Source organism: Mesocricetus auratus, unplaced genomic scaffold (assembly GCF_017639785.1).
Source record: "Mesocricetus auratus isolate SY011 unplaced genomic scaffold, BCM_Maur_2.0 Super-Scaffold_100010, whole genome shotgun sequence".
In the NCBI taxonomy this organism is placed as follows: Eukaryota; Metazoa; Chordata; class Mammalia; order Rodentia; family Cricetidae; genus Mesocricetus; species Mesocricetus auratus.
This window is the reverse complement of record NW_024429194.1, coordinates 79099878-79116664: the sequence shown is the minus strand read 5'-3', so window position 1 is coordinate 79116664 and position 16787 is coordinate 79099878. Positions and strand designations below refer to the sequence as shown.

At 47.6% G+C, this 16787-nt stretch overlaps 2 protein-coding genes across 3 annotated transcripts in view; one reads left to right on the top strand and one right to left on the bottom strand.

The window, feature by feature from the left end:
- The window catches only part of Gramd4 (GRAM domain containing 4), a 76389-nt gene extending 73830 nt beyond the window's left edge, over positions 1–2559 (top strand). For both annotated transcript variants that reach the window (XM_005067064.4, XM_040754025.1), the window contains exon 19: positions 339–2559. In XM_005067064.4, the coding sequence (XP_005067121.2) occupies positions 339–443 (105 nt within the window). In that variant the 3' untranslated portion in view covers positions 444–2559. The remainder of the gene's footprint in view (positions 1–338) is intronic.
- Positions 2560–4117: 1558 nt separating this feature from the next.
- Cerk (ceramide kinase) overlaps positions 4118–16787 on the bottom strand; it is a 52231-nt gene continuing 39561 nt past the window's right edge. Inside the window, exons 9-13 of the mRNA XM_040754026.1 lie at positions 11445–11550; positions 10532–10608; positions 8868–9073; positions 7630–7838; positions 4118–6618 (exon numbers count right to left, since the gene is read on the bottom strand). Of these exons, the coding sequence (XP_040609960.1) occupies positions 6564–6618; positions 7630–7838; positions 8868–9073; positions 10532–10608; positions 11445–11550 (653 nt within the window). The 3' untranslated portion in view covers positions 4118–6563. The remainder of the gene's footprint in view (positions 6619–7629; positions 7839–8867; positions 9074–10531; positions 10609–11444; positions 11551–16787) is intronic.

The window sequence follows — 16787 nt, the reverse complement described above, 5'->3', positions numbered from 1 at the left end:
ATCTGCCACCAGGGGACCTGATTGAGCCTCCCAGGGATGTGGTTTCAGTTTGATCAGAGGCTCCTTTCTCCCTCAGCACAGGAACCTGCTGCATGGGGTTGAGGTCCAGCAAGTTTAGCTCGGGTAGGTGCCATAGAGTTACAAGACAGTCAGGTTGGTGAGGCCCAGAAGGAATGGATCCTGCATCCATCCACATAGGAAAGGCTGGGCTCCCTTATAGGCTAGAGCCTTCCAGGTGAGAGGGGTGTCCTGATCTTAGCAGGGTCATTTTAGCCCCAGCCTGGCTATAACGTGCTCACTCCCCCACCCCTACCCCGCCCTCTATTTCTTCCCACCAGCCCCTGGTGTTCGGCGCCATGGTGCACAGAGATGAAGCCTTTGAGACCATTTTCAGCCAGTACGTGAAAATCACGTCTGCAGCAGCCTCTGGCGGTGACAGCTAGTATTGACTCCGAGGTGTCGCTGGAATCCTTTCCAATCATTGGCTAGAGGGTCAGATGGGATGTCCTTCTCATCTTTGGCAATAATTCTCCTGGACTGTGGCTGGTTATGGCGGCCTGGGTTCTGCAGACCTAAAGGGCTGGGACTCAACTGGACAGTGCCGGGCTGGCCCGTGCTGAGCGCATGAAGCACCTTCGAGGACACCTGTGGACCCAGGTGGACAGAGGATCCTCTTAACCCGTTTGAAGGATGGCACGCAGGCACTCGTCCTCAGGCCCTGCTAAGCACAGCTCTTCATTCTCCATCCCGGCCTGGGTACAGACCCAGCACCTGCCATCGTGAGAGGTTCCATGATCCCATGACCCCTGTTCTGCAGAGGCTAGAGGCTTTTTTCCATCAAAGCTGTAGCCGGGATGGTAAGACAGAAGTGGTGGGGAGGCCCCTTTCCGGTGAAGAAATGACCAGTCATCTCACTCGGCCCTCAGACCCTCCTTCCATGTTGGATCTACTATGGGCACTGCAAGGCTGTGAGTAGGGCCTCTCAGGGCTTGGTATGTTTGGGGTACCTCCCCATTTTCAATGTCTAGGCCTGAGCTGTCACTCATCTGATCCATCTTGGCTTGGTATTCCAGCCAAGAGACCAGGCCAGTGGTTGATGGCCAGCAAGGGTCCAGAATGGCGTGTTGGCAAAAGCACACTTTTTTTTTTAAGACACTTGGCTTTTCAGGAAGGTTTTGAGGGCATTTTCCCCTCCAGCTGCTGTTCAGTGAGAATCAGTGGTAGTCTGGCTGGCGTTTGGCCTCCAGGCTGCAGCCCCTCCAAGTAATGGGGTGGGCTCAGGGGGCTGACCAGGGAGATCGGTGAGGGCCCTGTGCCACAGGAGATAACCGTGGGCAGAGCCTAGAGGTTGGGGGACCGAGTTGCCCTGTACCTCTAACATCTAACAGTATTTCTCTTCCTATATGCTCAGCAAGGGCCAGGCAGACCCCACCCTACCCATGCTTCCTGCCCCAACCAAGGTGGAGATGGCCGGGGTGGGTGATCTTGCAGGCCCCTGGGACTCTGAAGGGTGCAACCACCCCCCACCTGGGCATTTTCTGGGTGGATCACTCTGACTCCTTCAGCTTGTCCTGAGTCCTTCAGGTGTCACTGAGATCGTTTTTTTGAAGAAACAGAAGATTCTATTTTTTACAGAGAGCAAGCTGTTTTTTCTTATTTTTGTATCATTTTTCAAATGTAATTTTTACCTTTGCTCCAATCCTCATATGCTGGTGTGGGTGTAAGGCCTGGTGGCTTGGGCTCATGACACCCCATTCCCAGGGCCTTCAGGCCTCACACTGGGGTTGGGAAAGGCTTGCCAGGCAGCCAGATCAAGCACACATACCACCCCAGATGTGCCACAAAGGCCTCACAGCTCCAGGTACACAGGGGAAGGAGTCTGAACGTGGAGGCGGGCCCTCCTCCACCCGGGGCTGTGACTTGGGCCTCTGTCATATGCTCGTGCTCTGAAGAGCATGGCCTGTGATAAGAGAGGACCTAACATGCCAGAGGGGAGGAAGCATGGCCTCTGACCTGTCCTCTGGGGATGAATGTGTGGGTGATGCCTGCACATGGTGTGGTGGTTAACACTTTCTGGAACCTGGCAGTGCCGGGGTTGGTGAATGCTGCCACCGAGGTGCCACCCAGAGACGTTGAGCTGAATGGGCTTTTAGGTGGAACAAGAGGTTTAGTTGGAGTCTCTTTCTCTTGGAAAGAGAGATGAAGACTGACCACGGCCAAGGGGACAGGGCTGGGCCAGGGGCCTGTGAAGGTGATGGCATACTTAGAGACACTGAGGTTTTTACTGGATTGTGTGATTTGAGCAAGTGTTTAATTTCTAACTAATCACTGACCTAGAATGTTCGATTTCATATGTCTGAAGCTTGAGTCTGTTTTGGATCTGTACATAATTGTTATTGGTGTAACTTTTGTTCTACAAAAGGATCATATTCTATAAAGAACTGATAGGAAGAAAAATCCTCTTGTCACTTTTTTTTAAAAAGAAAAATCTTGTTTAGATACAAAGTCTTGTATAAATTATAATTTTTATTTAATAAACCTTAAAATGCTCTGTGCTAAGGCTCGGGTGCCTCTGTTTTTGGCAGCTTGTGTAGATGTTGGTTGTTAGGGCACCAGGGTTGCCACCCCCCCCACACACACACACAAGGCTGACACCACACTAGAGTCCTCTTGGCCACCATTGCAGCAGGATTCAGCATAAAACCGTCTCGGAGAATGAAGGCTTGGGTATGAAATGGGGTCCTGGTAGTAGGTGCTGTTTGCTCTACTGTACCCCCTGGTGTGAGGGATGCTGGGAACACAAGGTAGACTCTGGGTCCCAGAAGATGGGCCACAGGAGAGGTGGCTGGCCCTGGGTATGTGAGGGGGGCAGTCTGAACCAGGCAATGCCTTGGGGTTGTGGTGTAGGCCTTAGGCTTGTTGAGCTGTGATCTCTGCCAGCCTGGGACCCTGAGCAGAAGGGTCTCTGGCAACACTGTGACTTTACTGGTTCAGATGCTGACATTGGACACAGAGGGTTACCAGGAAACCTGAGAGTCAAACCTGGAAAGGCACACTGATGGTGCCTGGCCCACCCCTGCCCCAGTGCCATCCCTGTTCCAGCCTCACCCCTACACTAAATGTGTTCCAGTAAGCAGGACTGGCCAAAACCTTTTGAACAGGGCTAGGACCAGTGGGTACTCAGGAATGTGGCCATAGGAGGTTGGACATTTGCACCGACCCATCCTTACATTGATCCATCTACCTATCTATCCTCCATACACATATATTTCACACACACACACACACACACACATTTCTCTCTCTCCATCCACAGCATACACTGTCTTTTGTCCCGGGATACAGTTCCCTGGGAACCTGGCAAATAGGTACTCTCAGCTCTCCTGAGAGACACCCCTGTGACATTGTAGTTACTCCTCACTCATCCTCTCGGGCCCTCTGCAGTCATCCTTCCTGCACCCGTGGCTCAGCCTCTCAGCTGTATAGCGCCACCATGCCTGGTGGGGTTTGATCCCCTCATCTGGTTTCCTTAGGCCAAGTGGAGTAGGTGAGGGCAGTGGGTACTGACCCGCACATGTGCCACCGTGGCTGGGCGGTCCAGAGACAGGGTGCTCATGTTCAACCCAGCGCAACTGTACTGTGTGAGCATGGTTGGATCACTGAGTCACGACGCAACACCTGGTAGATTTCTTTTAGGCAAATGGCAGAACCTACTAGCTAAGTAAATATGCTAATGAGAGACATATGGAAGCCATTCCTCAATTGTTTTTGTTTTGTTTTGTTTTGGTGTTTTTCGAGACAGGGTTTCTCTGTATTGTTTTGGAGGCTGTCCTGGAATACGCTCTGTAGACCAGGCTGGTCTTAAACTCACAGAGATCCGCCTGCCTCTGCCTCCCGAGTGCTGGGATTAAAGGTGTGTGCCACCAATGCCCGGCGGGATTCCTCAATTGTTAAAATAGCAGCAGAGCAGCCCTTGAAGGGGATGAGGGACAGGTAGAGTCCTCAGGGAGGGCACAATCACCCAGTCTCTTAGCACAGATTGAGTAAACTACATTTTCTTTTTTTTTAATCTGCTTTCAAAATAAGAACTTATAAAGAGGGGGGGAAAACCCGTCAATTCTGCCCAAAGTTAACTTTATTTTTATTTTTTGTCTTCTCAAACATACCAGATCAAATATGCCACTTGCTAATCTTGAAGCCAGCAAGATCAGGAGGCATATTCGGCCCTCCTCGTGTCGGTGCTCCTGGGTCCAGGAGGATGTACTGAGGACTGAAGCAGCCAGGGGGAAACCAGCTGCTCCCCATTCCCACTGCTTCATTTTGATAAACAAGAATAAGTTACCACCTAGGACTGCTGCCTAACTGTTGTGCACCAGCGGCCCACAGAGGGAGTTAAAACATGAACCAGACCCCCTACAGGATCCTAAGTTGCCACTGTCTAATCTTTACTCCTAGTCTTTTTTCTCCTAAAATAACTAAGGCCTGGGGTGGGGTATTGCATCTAAAAAGCATCATGGAGACTGTAGTCTACTGCTTGGGAATGTCAGGGGGCTCCCCCCCCACCCTGTGCACAAGTGTCAAAGGTCATAAGTGTTTTGACACTCATGATGCTCCATGATAGTGCCAAGGTTTGAGATTCTGTGCGTGGCTTGCACTGCGAAATCCTATCAAAGCATCCTCTGTTTGGATCCCTTAGAACTGGCAGTGGCAGGGGTGAACCAGGGCATGGGCATCGTGTAGCAAGGCCAATGAAGACCCGAATCCTTGTGGGAGAGTGCCATTCCTGAGAGTCAGCAGCATCCACAGCTGCCTCAGGTCCTGAGCCCCTCTGGAATGCCAGGGGTGAATGGGCAGCGAGGTGGCCACCCAAGCGTCTAACACTGCTCCAGGGCTGCCTACCTACTTCAAAGAGCTGTTAGTCTTTCTTGACGCCTTTAGGTTCTGCCCATCCAAGAACAGAACTGGATAGAAATTGCTAGGTGCGTTTCCTCTTTCTATCCAGCTTTTCACTCGACCAATCATTAAGTAGCACCACTACACAATTACCTTTAACATAGCCCCTAAATACAGCAGCCTTTACAGCTGCCCTTTTAGCTGGATGGGACCGAAAGCTAAACAGAGAATTCCATGTATGCTTCGAAAGAGACATCAACCCAAGAGCACCTAGAAGCAGGGGCAGCCTGCAGGCTAATGGGACCTGCATTGATGCACTTTTCCCCAGTACAGAACCTAAAACATACTCTTGTAACAGTCAGTGGCCCTCCCCCTTTGCAAGCCAAGTTTAAGTTTCATGTTCTTTTACATGCTTCTCAGATGCCATCGGTCTAGAGACACAGCACAGGCCATACATAGTGTGTGGCTGAGAAGGCCCTGTGGGTCAGGATTGCCTTCCGAGGAAACTGATCATGAGCCCAGGGCTTCAGCCAGAGCAGGTAGCATTCCCCTTGTGGAGACAAAGCAAAGAGCCAAGACATGGATTATATACCCTTCTGATGATCAAGGAGAAAGCTGTCGGTGAGTGCATGGAATAGATGGTGAGGGAAGAATGGATGTGGTCCCTGGGGACAGACACAGGGCTTGCACCAAAGTACCTGGGGGTGACCTGGGGTAACCCACCAGCCCCGCTGAGTGACTGGTGACACTCAGGTGGAGGGTGGTATAGCATCCCCAAAGTACTCTTTATGCATGCCAGTTGCCCTCTGCCCACCCCACCTCCACCCCACCCCCACCCCCAAAGCCCAGCTGTGCCAAGTGCTTTGATTCCAAATGGAGCCTCCTTTTGGCCAGTGATTGACAGACTGCCCTGGCCAGAGTGTACGGGCTACCAGGGTTGATGGAATGAAAACTTCCAGTGGGTACTTCGCTAGATTGCTTCACAGGATGCAGCTGTGTTGGCAGCAGATGTGGGGAATCCTGAGGATGAGACGTCACCCTGGGTGTCTTCTTGCAGTGATGTGGCCCCGCTCTGGAGGCGCAGCTGGGCGGAGGACCTCACTGTATTGAGTTACGGTTGTGGCATACAGCAGGGGCCACTTGGCAATATCCTGATCATAAATGAAGGTTGGTGTAAAGAGAAGGCAAATAGAGCCATCTACTTTCCCAAGCCTGGTCACAGACAACAACAGAGAAAGTCTCACGAGGGGATCAAAGTGACAGGGTCGGTACCCATATGTCCAGATGGTGTAACCTGACTCCTGGGAAGTATTCAGATTATAATGTCCCTAAAATTATTGCAGAATAGCCACTAAAGGCCATCTTGAAATTTGCATGGTCGGCATGGCTAAAATCTAGCAAGCCAATGCCCCAAACCAGCGAGTGTCATTTGCTGAGAACAAGTTATGTGAAAAGCGACTCAGATGCACATAGAACCAAGGAGAGGGTGCCAGGTATGTATACGGAATTATTGACAAAGGTGTCTTTTCTAAAACCAAGATTTACCTATCAAAAATAAATTTCTAAATTTAAATGGATATGTCAACATAATTGGTCTGTAGAATTTTTCTTAAGTAACTTTCACACTCCCAAGCTCAAGGCAGATGGCTTCTCAGCTTTGGGACTCTTGCTTAGGACACTTCTTCAATTCCCCGAGCAAAGAGGCGCACCAGCTGGCAGTGGACCCTGCAGAGACAAACAGCTGCATTTAAACTTCACGTGTGTTCCACCGCTCACAGCCAACCCGGGCCCCACACGTCCCAGAATCTTACAGCTCTCCCTTAGTCTCCGAATGTGCACAACCACACTAAATCAATAGTCTGTTTGTAAAAGACAACTTGCTTTATTCTCTCTCTGAGGACAGACTTTACTTTGTTCTCCTATATTGGGTTCTATTCCAATACCACTTGTTGGGGAAGAAATGCCCATCACCAGCAAGAGTGGGCATGTGAGCCAGCCTCCCTCCAGCCTACTCATAGCTTGGATGCTGGACACTCAGCCCTAGTTCATGAGGTACGGGGGTAATCTGAGTTCTGAGGCCCAGCATCAACCCTGGGAGCTTGGCTAAGAGTGACTCTGAGCTCCCCTTGGGGACCTAAGTAACTGAATGGGCAATGTCACTCAAAGCCAGCCACCTGCCACTGGACCCTTGCACATGTCCCTGCCGACCACTCTAGGCTTCCGAGGCCCTCAAGGCTGTGTGGCCTCTAAAGGCCCCTCTGAGACTCCGCCTCCTCACCCCACAGCCTCGGGATGTTCTTCCCAATTGCTCTGACTCCTGCCTGGTGCTGCTCATCTCTACCTTGTGCGCCTATCCCTGGCCATGGAGGCCAGATACTCCACGGGGGCATTGAGGGGGTCCGGGACTTAGAAAGTACCCGTGAATCCAGTTTTACTGTTTTTCTAACGAGAGAGAGGGGAGGGTGTGACTATGACAGAGACCAGGGGCAGAATGCAGAGTAGAGGAAAGAGGTCAGCACAGAGGAACCTCAGAATCCCATGGATATGTCTGCAGAATGGAACCATAAAGTCAGCACCTGCCCCATGCAAACATCAGGCCACACAGCTTACACCTGGCATCATGGGGCAACAATGGCTCTTGCTTTCTGCCACAAACCCGGTGAGCTCTTGCCGATGTCTTCAAAGACGGCACTGTGACAGACATCTGGGCAGGTGGCTTGGGTCCTGCCCACTCACCTGACCTCGACGGCAGGGCTGTGTAGGATCTCTCCATCACAGTTCCAGGAGCTTCTAGAGGCCAGGCAGTTGCATGGGGAGCTGTCTTTGCAGATCTGCCCAAATCTCTGCTTCCCGTGTACCTTCAGGTCACTGTCCTCATCTTCCACATGCTTTGATATGAACTGGAATTTCTTGACTCGGTAAACTTCGACAAAAGTGAAGTCAAACTGCCAAGGCAAACATCATGGGGGTGCCGGCCAGTCAGTGAGACCGACCTTCCACCTCTGCCGGCTCAGCCGGCCAGGACTCATGGCCTTGTGAAGACATAATAGAGCAGTGTCTCCAAGCCACAAGTCCTCCTCATGGGGCAACTTACACACAACATGTGTACTGCCCTCCCAGGAGCTTCAGACAACTGCTGATACCTTTGACATCTCAAGTCTCGGGCTAGAGAGATGGTGCAGGGGTTAAGAGCCCACACTGCTTTGTCAAGGACCCGAATTGGGGTCCCAGCACCCACATCAGGTGGCTCACAACCACTTGTAACTTCAGCTTTAGGGGATCCAACAGTTCTGGTCTCCACAGGCAACTGCACTCACGTGCACATACCCAGACAAGCAGACAGACACACATAATTTTAAAAAATCCTCCACAGATATGAATACTCTAAGAACTCTGTGATTTGTAGAATTCTCTGTTTTTAAAAATTAATTAATTGGCTGGGCGTTGGTGGCGTATGCCTTTAATCCCAGCACTCAGGAGGCAGAGGCAGGTGGATCTCTGTGAGTTCGAGGCCAGCCTGGTCTACAGAGTGAGTGCCAGGACAGGCTCCAAAGCAATACAGAGAAACCCTGCCTCGAAAAAAACCAAACTAATAATAATAATAATAATAATAATTAATTGTATATTAGGTTTTTTTTTGCTTACATGTATGTCTATGCCTGGTGCCCATGAAGGCCAGAAAAGGGCATTGGGTACCTTGGAACTAGAGTTACAGACAATTAGGACCATCATGTGGTGCTGGGAATCAAACCCAGGTCCTCTGCAAGGACTACCAGTGCTCTTAACTGCTGAGCCATCCCTCTAGCCCCTTGTTAAATGAAATTTATACAAAGGAACTGACAAGGTTAGCATGTGTGAAACACACATCCAACCATCTGTCTTTCCTTGGAGTTAACAAGCAACGGATCCCACAAACCAGCAGAGCAGGCGTTTCCCAAATACAAATGACCTTGGGGCAGGAGTGTGCACCTCACCTGGTCGTCCTGGTTGGTGTGCCGGACAAGGAACCTCAGGAAGTTGAACCTGGAGCACTTCCGGATGAGGATGAGGTCAGAAGACCCATCCCCCAGATGGGCAGCGGGGGACAGGCCCCCGGGGCTCCGGGGACAAGCACAGGACATGTTGGTGGCATTGATAGCCAGGAACTTGCCACACACCACTTGCCACTCTTCCATTTCCTCTGTAGAAGACAGCAGATGGACGCCGTGGTCAGCGTGGTGCTGAGATGGCTGCACCGCCCCCAAGGGATGGTAGCTGATCTCTCTCTCTTGCTCTCTGTGTTCTTGGCTTTCATTCCGGCCTCACTACCTACCATGGAACTACCTACCACTCACCACGGGACCTGACTAGGTCTTATAAGGAGCAGGTCATTCCCCTACTCCCTGTAAGAGCACTTTTGGACAGCAGTTTAACAAGGGTGAGCAGGCTGTTATGGGATATTTTAACTGGGCAAAGATGTGTTCCGTTTGTCTATGCTGTGGAGTATTACTTTTAAGTGTGAAGGTGTGTTGCGTTTGTTTATGCTGCATTTGTTTAGCAACATAAGGATGTGTGTTTAATGATGTAAAGATGGCTTGTATTTGCTTCAGCTTGCCTAAAGCACCTGACTGGTTAATAGCTAGGCAGGAGAGGGATAGGCAGGGCTGGCAGGCAGAGAGAATAAGTAGGGGGAGAAATCTCGGCATGAGAAAGAGACAGAGAGAGGGAGGGAGGGAGGGAGGAAGGAAGAAGAAGAAAGAAGAAAATGAGGGAGAAAGATGGACAACCCTGGGGACAGAACACAGGCAGTCACCAGCCACTTTCAAGAAGTAGTGAAATTAAGATACCAAAGGAAGAAAGGTAAAAAGTCCCAAGGCAAAAGGTAGATAAAGCGAAACAGGTTAATGTAAGTTAAGAGAGCTAGTGAGAAATGAGCCTAAGCTAGGCTGAGCATTCATAACTAATAATAAGTCTCTGTGTCATGATTTGGCAGCTGTTGGTGGTCCCAAAGAAAAAGTCTGGCATAGCAGACCTCTGTAGGGGTTAATCTGTCCTATCATCTTTTTGTGTGGCTTACAGGCTAAGAAGGGTTGCCTCAGATTTGAATAGTCTGAAAAAATTAAAACAACAATAGCTTGCATGTGAATACTACACAAAACTCCAGCCTCAGCGGTCAGAGACAACGCTATAGGCAGGTGGCACACCCACTTATCCACACACTGTAGTGCCTTGCCATTCTTGCAGGAATAGGGATGTAAGAAAGCCCCTGTGGTGACTAGAGCAGAGGGTACACATTCAGCCAAGCCCAAACAGGATGTCCATAGGAGCTGGGACAGTCAGTCTTGTGACAGCAACTGAAGAAGACCTTTTCATAAATATCTAGATTCCCCAGCATCTCCAAAGTGGCAATGACTCGATGCTGGCCTTGAGCTAGAGATAAAGCTGACACAGTACAAGCAGGGAAAGAGGGAGAGAAGGGCGGACAGCCTGAAGAGGTCACGCACTGAGATCCACACACACGGGCATACACTAAGGGTGGACAGCCTGAAGAGGTCACACACTGAGATCCACACACACACGGGCACACACTAAGAGTGGACAGCCTGAAGAGGTCACGCACTGAGAGCCCCACACACGGGCATACACTTGCAGAGATTACCAGCGTTCTCCAGGCCGTACAGGGCTTTCTTCTGTTCTTCTTCCAGCTGCTGCTTGCTCTGCCTGCACACGAAGCACCTAGAAGACAGTGTGGTCACCGTGCCTCTGGCACATGCACTGGGTACCTTCAAACCCCGCCGCACCGCCCCTGATCACCACACACAGAAAAGCACTTAAACTCTTTTTCAGATCATAAAAGGTTCAAGTTTCAAAGACTCCAACAGAAATTCTTTTTTTGTTTTGTTTTGTTTTTTCTGAACAGGGTTTCTTCTCTATGTAGCTTTGGAGCCTCTTCTGGCACTCGCTCTGTAGACCAGGTTGGCCTCAAACTCATGGAGATCCACTTACTTTTGCCTCCCAGGTGCTGGGATTAAAGGCGTGCGCCACCACAGCCTGGCTTTCTTCAGTAGAAATTCTTTAGCATACTACTTTTGAACTTTCAAGATTAGAACTAAATTCACACCTATTTGTTAGCATCTCCCTTCTCCAAGGCTTGCAAACATCTCTAGAACAGGCTTACCTGCCCAGCCCGGGACGCAGCATTGGTGACGTGAAAAATTCACCAAGCAGCCTTAGAGTCAGTACCTAACTTAGAGCTGAGCCACTGACTTAGTGCACATTTCTCATCTGAGTGTGGGTGCAGCTGGCCTAGTCTTGGACCAGTGCTTTGAGGCTGCAGTTTGGGGAGAACATAACTGCTGTGCACATTACCAGGATGGAGATGTTGGGGCAGCTCTTTTGGAAGCATCTATGAACTGAGAAGCCCTACACAAACCTATGAAATTTAAGAGTCTTCTCTCTGTGTTTAGAAAGCCATTCTGCAGCCACTGTCCTAACAGGAACAGGTTCTCAAACATCCCTGCATATGTCAAGTCATTTACAATGGAAACCCACGTAGAAGTACACCCGCTTACCCGGCCCGGCAAGGTTTCTTGTCCCGTGGAGATCCCACTGTATGCTGTGCTGGGAGGAAGGCCACTGTCCCTTCATAGTACTGATGAGAGAGAAAGGTCTTCAACCCTGGGGAGAAGAGCCAAGAAGGAACGCGCATGTGTCACTGCCTGGTTCCACACCACCGCCACCAAGAGGATAGGGGTCTGGAGAGGTTGGATTCCCAGCACCCACACAGTGGCTCACAACCATCCGTAAATTCAGTGCCAGAGCCGGGCGTTGGTGGCGCACGCCTTTAATCCCAGCACTCGGGAGGCAGAGGCAGGGGGATCTCTGTGAGTTCGAGGCCAGCCTGATCTACAAGAGCTAGTTCCAGGACAGCCTCCAAAGCCACAGAGAAACCCTATCTCGAAAAAAAAAATTCAGTGCCAGAGATCTGACGCCTTTTCTGACTTCTATAGCACTATACGTGAATGTATTGCTCAGACGCACAAAATAATTTTTTAAATAAGACAGAAAGATGAACAGTATGCAGGAGGCAGGAGGGGCCTTGCAGGTGACACTGCTACTGTACCAGGTGACACTGCTACTGTACCAGGAGGAGATGCAGATTCTGCTCTCCCCACAAAGGTCCAAGTACAGCACAATCAAAACCACGGGTGAGAGGTGTGGTCAGGGCTTCAGTCACATATCCTGGCTGCCTTCAAACTGCCAAAGCAGGGTACTTGGCAGCATTGACCTTGCATGAACTCTATGGTTTAGGGAGTGATTTTACGTATAGGTAAGCATTGACCACTCCCGTGTGGGTGTGTTCACAGGTACGAAAACCTTACGGTGATAAACAGAGCTGGGGGAAGGAACTCTTTCCCTTTGGGTTTCAGTTTAGACCTGGAGAGCAGCGTGTGGACAAGCTTTATTGGCTTTTCCCAAAAGTGATTTGCCTTTCAATAAATATCATAGGACATCCCTAAATCTGTGTAGTTTAATATTTCTGCTTCAGATGGTGTCAAAGTGGCTCACCCAGCCCCCAAAACTCGGCTCGGTGAGCCAAGCCCATGGGGTGCTTCAGTGTCCCGAAAAGCAGCAGCTGTGGTTTCGTTTTTCTGTGCGCCAGTGAGCCAGGCCCCGTTTGCGCTGGCTGCTTGGCTAGCGCTGTGCCCTCTCCCCAACCTGCAACCTAGCTCGGAGAATTCTTTGCTAGCGAGGAACCACAAGCACTTCACCAGGCTGCGCAGTGTGCATACCCTGTTCCGCCTGAAAATTTTAACGACTGTTATCTAGCCAAGGGTCTCCCAGTCTGCACAGGCTTTTCCCTCCCCGAATCTGGTTACTAATTTTCTGTACAAGCTGTTTAGACTCTTTCAGCAATTACTCAGAAAAATACTGAGGTTTCGCAGAGGAGCTGTGTTTGGCGGCACACCTCTGCCACCTGCTGGCCAAGCACAGTCATTGCAGGTAAACATCCTTTTCTGAACTGGTGATCATTGGAGGTAAAATTTTGCATTCTGGTAGTTAAGTTTGTAATAAGATTACCAACTCTATACCATGGCAGATAATATTGCGATGCAGAATATTAGATATCTCATTGCTTATTACATGAATAACATCATGGGAGAGGATTATAACATCCCACAAATATATTTATGTCTAATGCTAACAATTAGCTTCATAACCCACATAATATCCTGGAAGAGAGGACTCTATCATAGGGCAGAAAGCAGGGAAATTATTCAATTTATTGGAGAATTAGAGACAAAATTAAAAATCTTCAGGTCAATGGGGAAATTGTACAAATGATTCGAAAATTTGAATAAAAAATTCAGGATCTTCAGGAAAAAGGGAACTTAGCCACCAAAACAGATAATTTGGAACTTAATCAGAACAACCTTCAAGACACATTTAATTCAATGTCCACTGCATTTATGACCAAAATAGAGTCCAGCCAGTAGGAAGTTACCAGATTAGCAGAGACAATTCACTCTATGTCTGAAGACAGTGGCCACCTAGTAGACAGGATGATATTTCCAGAAGGCAAAGTAGACACCTTTAGAACCTCTTGGGACGATGGTATGAAAGGCTTGGAATCACGCTTGACTTATGAGTCCAAGGAGCGTATTAAGTCATTGGAACAATTTTTGATTCAGGAAATACAAGCATTCAGAGATGATATGGTCACAAGGTTGCGATCTTTAGAAGATTCACCATTTGAAACATCAGACACTGAGGCACTAGCCACTAGGCCACCAGGCAATGAAAGAGGTAAACCTACTAGACACCTAGGAGACCTTCCTAAGGTGGCCTTTCCAGTAACTATGACAGAAAGGCCAGCATCACAGAGGAATCAAAATGGGTCCACCACTTACCAGTAGGAACCTATTCCAATAAAAGATTTGAAAGAAAAAAGCAAGTTATTGTAGAGCTTATGGGGTCACAGGCCCTATGTGAAGGAATTGATGAATTCTTGGACAAGAACAAATGAGATCACGCCCACTGATTGGGATAATTTGATATCAGCGGTGCTGGGCCATTCTTCCCAAATACAATGGAAGGCTTTGTGGAGACAGGAACGCAAGGGCCCTCGAACTTCAAGGCTTGAAGCAAGGCTTCCCAAGGTAAGATTCTTGGTGAAGGGGAATATGCTGACTCACAGGCCCAAGCTGAATTTGACATTATATCGTACAGCAGCCCTAAATGCTTTGAATAAGGTTCATGAACCAGGAGGAAAAGTTGAACCATATTCAAAAGTGGTACAGGGTCATAGAGAAAGGTTCCCTGAATTCTTACAAAGATTATCCAGAGCAGTAGACTCACAGGTAACTGATTAAAATACTAGGTGACTTCTTTTAGAATCTTTAGCTTATGAGAATGCAAATCCACAATGCAAACAGGCCCTGTGGCCATTAAAGATCAGATCAGCGCCATTGGACGAATGGGTCTTGTATACAGCTAATATAGAGTATAATGGCCCAGAAACAGGAACCTGGGTAGAAGAGGTAATTTCTAAAGGACTAAAAGGCACCAAGATGACAAATGGCCTAACCGTGAGGAGATACAGACTTGGGTTGGAGAGGCAATCTCCAGAAATTTAAAAAGACATCATAATACTAGATGTTTTAACTGTGGTAAAATAGGACATTTGAGTAGAAACTGCAGACAAAGCGTTCCTAGAAATAATGCTTCTCCTAGGAATGGTTCAAACAGAAGGCCTCAGCTTTCTGGTTTGTGTAGATGTGGCAAGGGATAACACTGGACCAATGACTGTAGGTTGACTATGGACAAACAAAGTAACCCTTTACAATTGGGGAACTCCTCAAGGGGCCTCTAGAAGGCCCCCATATCAAAAGTGGTCTGGTCATTCCCAGTCACTGTAGAAGAAGATTTCTCTCAGGACAATTAGAAGATCCACTGCCTATTGTAAAGACTAATGGCACTATGGATGACAGATTAATTATTAAGGATGAACCAGTCGATACTAGAGGAAATGAAAAATGTGTATTTTGGCAGACCTCTATCAATGACAGGAGGCCAAAATTAAAAGTACAGGTAAATAACATTATTCAGGAAGGCTTGCTTGACATAGGGACAGATATTTCTATTATAACTCAGGAGTCATGACCTAAAAATGGCCTCTACAAGTTGTAAATGTGCAATTGTTAGGTATCAGGACCGTATCTCATGTAAGACAAAGTACTAGATGGGTAGAGTGTATTGAACCAGAAGGACAAAGAGGAAGATTGAGGCCAAATGTCTCAGATATTGCTATAAATATCCGGGGTTGTGATTTATTATAGCAATGGAACACCCAGATTAACATTCCTCCTGTGTCAGATATGAATCATAAGCTGTTAGTGGTGGAACGAATATTGTAAGGCACTATGATAAACAGTCGCAGAATATACATGCTGTACAGTTACAGGATGCTAGTGACACACCTACAGAGGAACCAAAAGCAGTACCTTTAAAACGGCTAACAGATGAACCTGTCTGGGTAGGGCGAAGGCCTATGACCTCTGCAAAGTTAGAGGCTTTAGAAAAAATAGTTCTGGAACAGCTAAATGCTGGACATACTGAAGAATCTACCAGTCCATAGAATTACCCTGTATTTGTTGTCAAAAAGAAGTCTGGGAAATGGAGGATGGTTACCGATCTGAAAGCTATCAACAAGGTAATTCAGCCTATGGGCTCTCTATAGCCACTACCTTCTCTAATACCTAAAGGATGGCCAATTGTAGTTACAGATTTAAAAGATTGCTCCTTCACTATACCTTTACAAGAAAAAGATAGGGAAAAATTCACCTTCACAGTGCCTACTTATAACAATTCTCAACCAGTATAGAGATTTCAATGGAAGCTGTTGACACAAGGAATGTTAAATAGTCTGACTTTGTGCTAGTATTTTGTGCAAAAACCCTTGGAAATAATTCGTAAACAATTTCCACAATCAATAATCTATCATTATATGGATGATATATTGTTGGCTGGTTCAAAAAAAGGTACGTTGGAAAAGATGTTTGAAACAGTAAAGGAAACTTTGCGTCACTGGGGATTACCAATTGCCCCAGAAAAATACAAAGAGGAGATACTATTAATTATTTAGGCTATAAAATAGACTTACAGAAAATTAGACCACAAAAGGTACATATCAGAAGAGATAGTTACCAGATTCTTAATGATCTTCAAAAATTAGTAGGAGAAATTTCACAACTATAGACAATTATTGGAGTAGAAGGGCATGATTTAAAACACCTGAAAATGGCCCTAAAAGGAGACAAGGACTTACATAGTCCTAGAATATTATCATATGAGACTGAGAAAGAATTAGAATGGGTATAGCAAAGGATATTGGAAGCACATGGGGACCATGTGGATCCAAATCTGGACTGCATTCTGGCTATTTTGCCATCTAGAGAATACCCCTCTGGAATATTAATGCAGAGGGAAGACATAATACTAGAATGGGTATTTCTGCCACATAAACAGAATAAAAATTGAAGACGTATACAGAAATGACCTCTGATTTGATATTAAATGTAAGTTAAGCCTTCGTCAATTAACTGGGAAGGACCAAGCAGATATTGTTGTACCCTTAACAAATGAGGAAATTTCCTCCTTATGGAAGGATAATGAATATAGGCAAAGGGCTTGCAGTGACTTTTTGGGAACAATCAGTAACAATTATCCCAAAACAGACAGAATCAAATTCATAAAGAAAACAATTTGGATCCTTCCATGTATTGTAAGAAAAACGCCAGTCTCTGGAGTTCTTACATTCTACACTGATGCAAACAAGTCAGGTAAGGCGGGCTATAAATCAGGAAATATAAATAAAGTAGTTCAAAGCCCTTACAACTCTGTACAAAAGACAG